The sequence below is a fragment of the Centroberyx gerrardi genome, chromosome 17, assembly GCF_048128805.1.
Source record: "Centroberyx gerrardi isolate f3 chromosome 17, fCenGer3.hap1.cur.20231027, whole genome shotgun sequence".
Lineage (NCBI taxonomy): Eukaryota > Metazoa > Chordata > Actinopteri > Beryciformes > Berycidae > Centroberyx > Centroberyx gerrardi.
Window position 1 is genome coordinate 1,989,279 of NC_136013.1, and position 7,500 is coordinate 1,996,778.

The 7,500-nt window shown below is 42.7% G+C and overlaps 1 protein-coding gene across 1 annotated transcript in view; it reads right to left on the reverse strand.

Moving 5' to 3' along the window:
• Positions 1 to 7,500, reverse strand: part of akap6 (A kinase (PRKA) anchor protein 6) — a 172,839-nt gene that overhangs the window by 109,307 nt on the left and 56,032 nt on the right. The window contains exon 13 of the mRNA XM_078289617.1: positions 6,946 to 7,105. Within this exon, the coding sequence (XP_078145743.1) occupies positions 6,946 to 7,105 (160 nt within the window). The remainder of the gene's footprint in view (positions 1 to 6,945; positions 7,106 to 7,500) is intronic.

Sequence of the window (7,500 nt, forward strand, 5' to 3'; positions counted from 1 at the left end):
TTTCACCTTCATATGGGCATTTATTGTTTCCTTTGCATTTGTAATAAATTGTATATTTAGATATTTTGACTGTTTTCTATTCTAACAGTGAAGGCAGATCCAGAGAACAGGAGCTGTCACTGAATAACAACACGTTCATTCACCTTCTCTCAAGGGTTTCTGCTGTGTGTGTGTGTGTGTGTGTGTGTGTGTGTGTGTGTGTGGTTTGAAGTGGGTATATGTCTGTGCATGTAACTCTGAGTGTGAGTGGAGTGTGTATCTTTGTGTGTGTGTGTGTGTGTGTCACAGCGTTGTATGTATGTGTGCATTTTGAGATATACTGTATGTGGTGTGTGTGTCTGTAGTGCTGAGTTTGTGTGTGTGTGTGTGTGTGTGTGTGTGTGTGTGTGTCTTATGTGTGCAGGTCTGAGTATGGGAGGGGTGTGCTTCTTTGTGTGTGAGTGTCTGTGCACTTACAAGTATGTTTGTGTAGTTCTGTGTGTGTGTGTGTGTGTGTGTGTGTGTGTGTGTGTGTGTGTACGTGTGTTACCAGACTCAGTCCAATCCCTTGTAATGTGACAGACAAATCCCACTAAGCTGTTAAATATTACACTGCTTTCACACTCGCATTAAACACCTTTCTAGCTCTCTCTCTCTTTTCTCGTTCTGCATTCGCTCACCCAACCAAAACCCCTCTCACACACACACACACACACACACACACACACACACACACAGAATCTTCACCTATCTTTAATACGCAGCAAAACACTGCAGATATGAGAATATTTCAACACACCTACATACTACATACAGACACAGCTCAACACTTTCCTGACATTCAGCATATCTATGTGTGTGTGTGTGTGTGTGTGTGTGTGTGTGTGTGTGTGTGTGGTGTGTGTGTGTGTGTGTCACAGCGTTATATTTGCAGGTATCAGTGTATCTTCTCCCTGCAGCCTAATCTCACCGCCTCGCTCTGATATTTCCTGACATTTACATGAATCGCCCTCTCCAGACGGACGGACGGAGGGAGAGATGGAGGATGGAGAGATGGATGGAGAGATAAAAAGATGGAGAGATAGAGGATGGAGAGATGACTTGTGTGGATGTAAAGGTATGCAAGAGTTTAAAATGAGGGAAATGTGCAGAAGAGGGAGGAGGGGAAGGAAGGGAAAAACAGATGGAGGAGGGGAAGGAAGGGAAAGAAAGAGGGATACAGGGAGGGAAGGAAGGATGGATGAAGAGGAGGGAGGGAGGAATAGATGGAGGAATGAGGGAGAAAGGGATGGGTGAAGGGAAGGAGAGAGGGAAGAACAGATGGAAGGAGGGAAGGGTAGATGAATGGAGAGATAGAAGATAGAGAGAACATTGTATGAATGTAAGAGTTTAAAATGAGGGAAATGTGTGGAGGGAGAGACGGATGGGAAGGATGAAAGGAAGGAGGGAGGGATGAAGGGATGAGGGAGAAAACTAGATAGATGAAGGATAGATGAGGGAGAGAGAAAGGAAGGATGGATGGATGGAAGGAGAGAGGGAAGAATGGACTGAAGGATGGATGGATGAGGGGTAGAGGGATGGACAGACAAATGGAGGAAGGGAATGAGGGATGGATAGATGAATGTAGAGAGGGAAGGAGGGATGTATGTATGTTGGAAAGATGGATACAGGGAGAGAGAGAGAGAGAGAGAGAGAGAGGGATCATGAAAAGATGGATCTCTTTCTATCTCACTACCTCTGTTACTCTTTTAATTCTCTCTTTCATTCTTCTATCTTTCATATGAGAAAGAGAGAAAAAGGGAGAGAGAGAGAGAGAGAGAGAGAAGGAGGGATAAAAATTATAGGAAAGAGAAGGAAAGAGGGAGAGTCAGACACCTTGTCAGCAACATATGCTAACACCAATAACAGCAAAGTGTTATGGCCACCAAGAGACACACACACACACACACACACACACTCTGATACACACACAAATGCAAGGACACCAACACAAATTCATAAACTGGCCCAGGCATGCAAACACACACACACACACACACACACACATAGACACACCTTAACGAGTGCCCAGGGTGTGTGTGTGTGTGTGTGTGTGTGTGTGTGTGCGCGCGTGTCATGCAGCATTACTCTTCGGAGGCTCGTTAAGGCCCAGCCCAAATTAATGACCTCACACCACACCTGTTGTTGCTATGGAGACGACGTCAGCAATTAACAGAGGAGAAGAGACGAAGGCTGAGAGTTCAGTTCCAGAACCAGAACCAGCTAGTCCGGTGGAATTACTGATGGAATTAAAATTAAAGAAAATGTCGGTACTTTATAAAGGATAAGAAGGTAATTTAACTCTTTGATTGAGAATATGACACAGATGAGAGCTTATTTGAATAGTAATGAGATATGGAGGAAGTGGTTGTGGAGGAATATTCTCCGCCTCCGTCGCTCCGTCTGGGAAAAGAGTTTTAGGTGAAGCAGCCAGAAACTCTATCTGATTGGATGAAATTTTGTCTCCGCCCCCAACTGCAGGACGAGTCATCAACAGAAATGTGCTGTTTACGAGTTAATTTTGTTTCTTTTAGGTGAATATTAAGTCCAGCAATATCGACAAAAAAGTTAAAACAATAAAGTTGTTTTTCATTTCGTGCGGTCTTTAAAGGACGACACCGACGTTTTGGGAGTTTGGGCCGTTGGTGATGAGAGGATTGGTACCAAAATCCTCTCTGTGCCTCTGGTAGATAGTTCTGTCCGGTGCTTTAGCATGCTAACGCTTTAGCATACAGTCATCGGAGGCGATTAGCATTATCCTGAATATGAAGATAAACCTTTCAGTAATCAAAAGCTGGTATTGGTTTTTATTTTATAGCCTATAGATTCATAACTTCTGAAATCAAAATGTCAATCTTCATCATTAATGAAGTTTATTACGAACAAACAAGTCTGCTGCCATTGAAAGTTCATTCTTTTTATCAAATTTTGTGTCTATTTTACCAATCCCCAAAACTAACCTGGCAGGTTTAGACGCCTGTCATTAAAATGAACTAACCATCAGCCTCAGAGCTGCTGCCAGTTCTCATTTTCTCACTTTTAGGATCATGCTAGTTGGCTACAATCACTTAACACAGGCTACTGTATGGTAAACTTTAGCTTTCTGGGCAACTTCACTCATTTCCAGTGTGAAGAAAACAAATTACGCTCAAAGTCGTGTGGGAAGAGAGATCACCTGCCATTGAAATTGTATCTTTTTTTTTTTTTTTTTTTGGCAGCTTCAGACGTCACTAAAATTAACAAAACATGATGATGATTTTGTCATAGCACATGTCAAATCTGCTTTAAGATAAATGTTAAACTTTATTAATATCTTTATTAGTATCACTATTAAAAAAATACCTAAATATGTAGCAATAAAAGCAGAATCAGTAGAGCTGCAGTCAGAGCTTCACTGTGGCTCAGTAAATTGAATGGAAACTGTTTTAACGCCGGGTGTGAAATATATCATTTGCCTCTGCTCTTAATTGCACTAAAAATGAAGATTAAGAGGATGAATTATTGATACAAGTTGGTATTTAATCTTTTGTAATGAATAGTGGATCCGCCGGTTATAAATATTATAAGAGGCTTTATACTCAGTCGTAATTTGATAAATTTATTCCAATTTGCCCTTTATTTTGCCCTTTAGTCAAGGTTACGTTGATTTAAACACACACACACACACATGTAGACACTAACATACACACAAGCTACGTCTTCACTTAAAACACACACACACACACACACACAAATCACCTGTACTGTATTTACCTACCCTCTGCCCTTGCTCATTCTTTGACCGTCTTTTTTACGGAGGACCATAAACACACACACACACACACACACACACACACACACCCTTGGTTGACCTTGTAGTCCCCCACCCCCCCTCCCCTGGTGTCTGTGGCAGTAATTAGGCCATGCATCTGATTGTCATTAAAGACCACTAGCAGATAATGAACACAGAGTAAAGCCACAGTCAGGGATTTTACTGCAAAACTTATTGCTCATTTCCCCCACAACACGATCCAGCCTTCTGAAGTGAGCAGCAGTACACTTTGACTCACATGTCGGGTGTTCATGTGCTTAGAGACGCTGTCATGTAACTGAAAGGTCACAGGTTCAACCCCAGCGTCCTGTCGGGTGTTAGCCGATCAACATAATGATTCCTTTAGGTGGAATCACTTTGGTGAGCTCTATTCTATACAATCACAACAGAAATTATGTTGTTTTTTTTCTGTTACCACTAGATCTCAAACACAAATAGTAGACTATTTTAACAATAAAACACAGCGTTTGTCTCCAGTCACGACAAGCTTCTTCAAAATGTGTCATAAAACATGCAGCAACACATTTTATATAGTTTGTACCAGCAGTGAGATATAGAGAGCTTTGAAGTGATGTAACACACTCTCTGGCGGCCATCTTGGAGGATCAGCTCTGTGAACAGCTGACTGTGTTTCTGTCGTCTCAACAGAACTGAACAGACGGTTAATTTCTGTCTGTTTCTGACTGAACTGATCATTTCATCACTGATCCATCTGATTGATTTAGTGTTTAGATAATGTCAGCTTGTTAGCTAGCTAACCATAGTATCTGGTCAGCTAACATCACTGTCTTGTTGTTAACACATCTGATTAGCACACTAGCTAGCGTAGCTAGTAGCAGCTAGCGTTAGCATGTTCACATTAACATCAGTGTGTTTGCTGGCTAGTTAGCTAGCTAACAGTTTGTTCAGGTTAACTGAGCTGACTCTCAGAGTGTTTTGGAGTAGAGACTAGGACCATTTTGGATTAGTATTCAAGAGCCAGCGTCTCTTTTTCATGCAAACATGATGAAGGCTATCTGGTCAACAAGAGTGCAAGGCCTAGCACTTTTTAGCTGTTCAGGGATCTGCAGCAGCCTATTGGAGTGACAACAGTAAATAGACACATGGCAGCACGTCCAATCTAAACACCGTCTAGCGTCTCCATGCTGCTAATCCTGTGGTACATCCTCACAGACAAACCACTGACTCTCAGCACTGACAAACACACTGACAAACTTGTCCTGTGCTGAGCAGCTAATAAAAATGTTTTTTAGACCATGAGAAGCTGAATTTGTTCTTTCCTTTCTACCTTTTTCTATCTCATGCACCTTGGTTGTAAGGCAGCAGCAGTTTTGTTTAGCTTGTACAAAAAAAACAAAATGTAAAAATAGCAACGAAGAGAAACAGAATAATTTAAATATCAAAGAAGTATCTAGTAGTAGTATAGTTTGTGTGTTTCAGGTGCGATGTTCAGACAGTGGAAGCTGTTAAACTGAGAAGTGATTCAGGGGATTCTAACCTGAGTTTGTTGTTTTGAGGTTTTACGGATCAAAGCTTTAAGCGCAGAGGGAGATTCACACAGATAATGAATGGACTGTTAATGTGCTGCGGCCAAGCAGCTAATGGACACACACACACACACACACACACACACACACAAACACACACACACACACATGTACAAACACAGATACACACAAATACATAAACACACTTTCACAATAAGACATGCACACACACACACACACACACACACACACACACAGAGGTGGTAGCTGGCTAATGGCTGTCACTGTTGACTGATCACAGTGATCAGGCTGCTGCAGCTCTAATTGCAACTAAACAATCTGAAAACAACTAGAGTCACTTCTACTGGAGGAGGAGAGAGAGGAAGAGGAGGAGAGGGGAAGGAGGAGGAAGAAAAAGAGAAAAAAGAGAGGGATGGGGAGGAGGAGAGACGGAAAACAGGAAAGAAACTGAAGAAACGAGACAAAAGAGAGGATGAATGCAAAGAAGAAAGGAAGACGAGGGATGGACTAAAGGAAAAAAGGAAGGGAGGTGGAGAGGAAGGAAGAAAGGAAGCAAGAGGGAAAGAAGGAGAGAAGGAAGAAGACAGGTATGGACAGAATGAGGAAGGGAAAAATTGAAGGAAGGGTGCAAGCGAGCGAGGAAGGAAGAGACGAGGAAGGAGGAAGGAACGAGTAATGGAAGGAGGGAAAGAGGGAAGGAAAGGAGGAAGGAATTAAGAAGGAATTAAATGAAGGAAGGAAGGAGTAATGCAGAAAAGGAAGGAAAGAAATAAAGAGGGAAGGAAGGTAAGAAAGAGGAGATGAAGCAAGGAAAGAATGAATTAGAATTAAGAAGTAATGGATGAAGGAAAGAGGGATGAAAAAGGGAAGAATTGAGAAGGAATTAAATGAAGGAAGGAAGGAGGGACAGAGTAATGAAGAAAGTAAGGAAGGAAGGAAGGGAGGGAGGAAGGACAGAAGGAAGGAAGGAAGGAAGGAGGGAATTAGGATGAATTAAAGGGGGAAGGGAGGAAAGAGGGAACAGAGAGAGAGAGGAAGAGAGAGGTGGTGGTGCCTCATGGGAAATATCACACACACACACAAATCATCAGATCACTGTCTAATTAACCAAGTCCAGCCAATTAACAAGCAGCCAATGAGAGCCAAGAACTAAACCTGGATGTTAATTGGCAGCCAATACAAACAATACAAAGAAATTTACCAACAAAGGACTGTGGGTAACTGTGTGTGTGTGTGTGTGTGTGTGTGTGTGTGTGTGTGTGTGTGTGTGTGAGCTTGTGCATTAGAGTGTGTGTCAGTGTGTAAGTATGTGACAGATTGTGTGTGTGTGTTGGTATGAGTCTGTGCATGTGTGTGTGTATGCATGTGTGTGTAATTGCAGCTCAAACAACGTGTATTTGTGTGTGTGTGTGTGTGTGTGTGTGTGTGTGAGAGAGAGAGAGAGAGAGAGAGAGAGGGATAGCAGGGATCAACCAGGGAGGAAATGGAGGAATATCAACCAAACAAATACAGATGAATACCAGATAGATTCGAAGCTAAACCGAAAAAAAAAAAAAAGAATCAGCTCCAGTTTTTACCTTGAGGCACGGAGCCTGCCGATTGGCCGACGGGTCCCCGCAGGCCGGCATCGGCTCGCGCGATTGGCCGGCGTAGAGGAGGCGGGCCTGGATGCAGCGCAGGGCGCGGAGCATCCAGCCGTGTTGGCGCCGGATCTGCCGCTGGAGCTGATCCCATTGGCTGGAAACCATATGGAGGATATCCTGCAGACCTGGAGGGCGAGAGACATAGAGGATACACAGAGAGAGAGAGAGAGAGAGAGAGAGGGGGAGAGAGAGAGAGAGAGAGCAAAGAGACAGAGAGAGGGAGAGAGAGTAGGATAGAGACAGAAAGAGAGATACTTTGAAATAAGGTGGGGGCTTGTTGCATGCATTATTATTTAAAAATTAATAGTTATTTGATATTAGTTATAGATATTGGTGATTATAAACTATATAAACTATAAACTAACTCCATTCTGCATTTGCAACTTTTTGTTTTGGTTCCATATTCCACGCTGAGACGGCGTTATCGACCGGAGCTTTCTGAAAACGCTCTCCAAAGTGGATAAATTTGAAAACGGCGGTGACGGCGACAACGGAGCTTTTCAAAAAACAGCTGTGATTG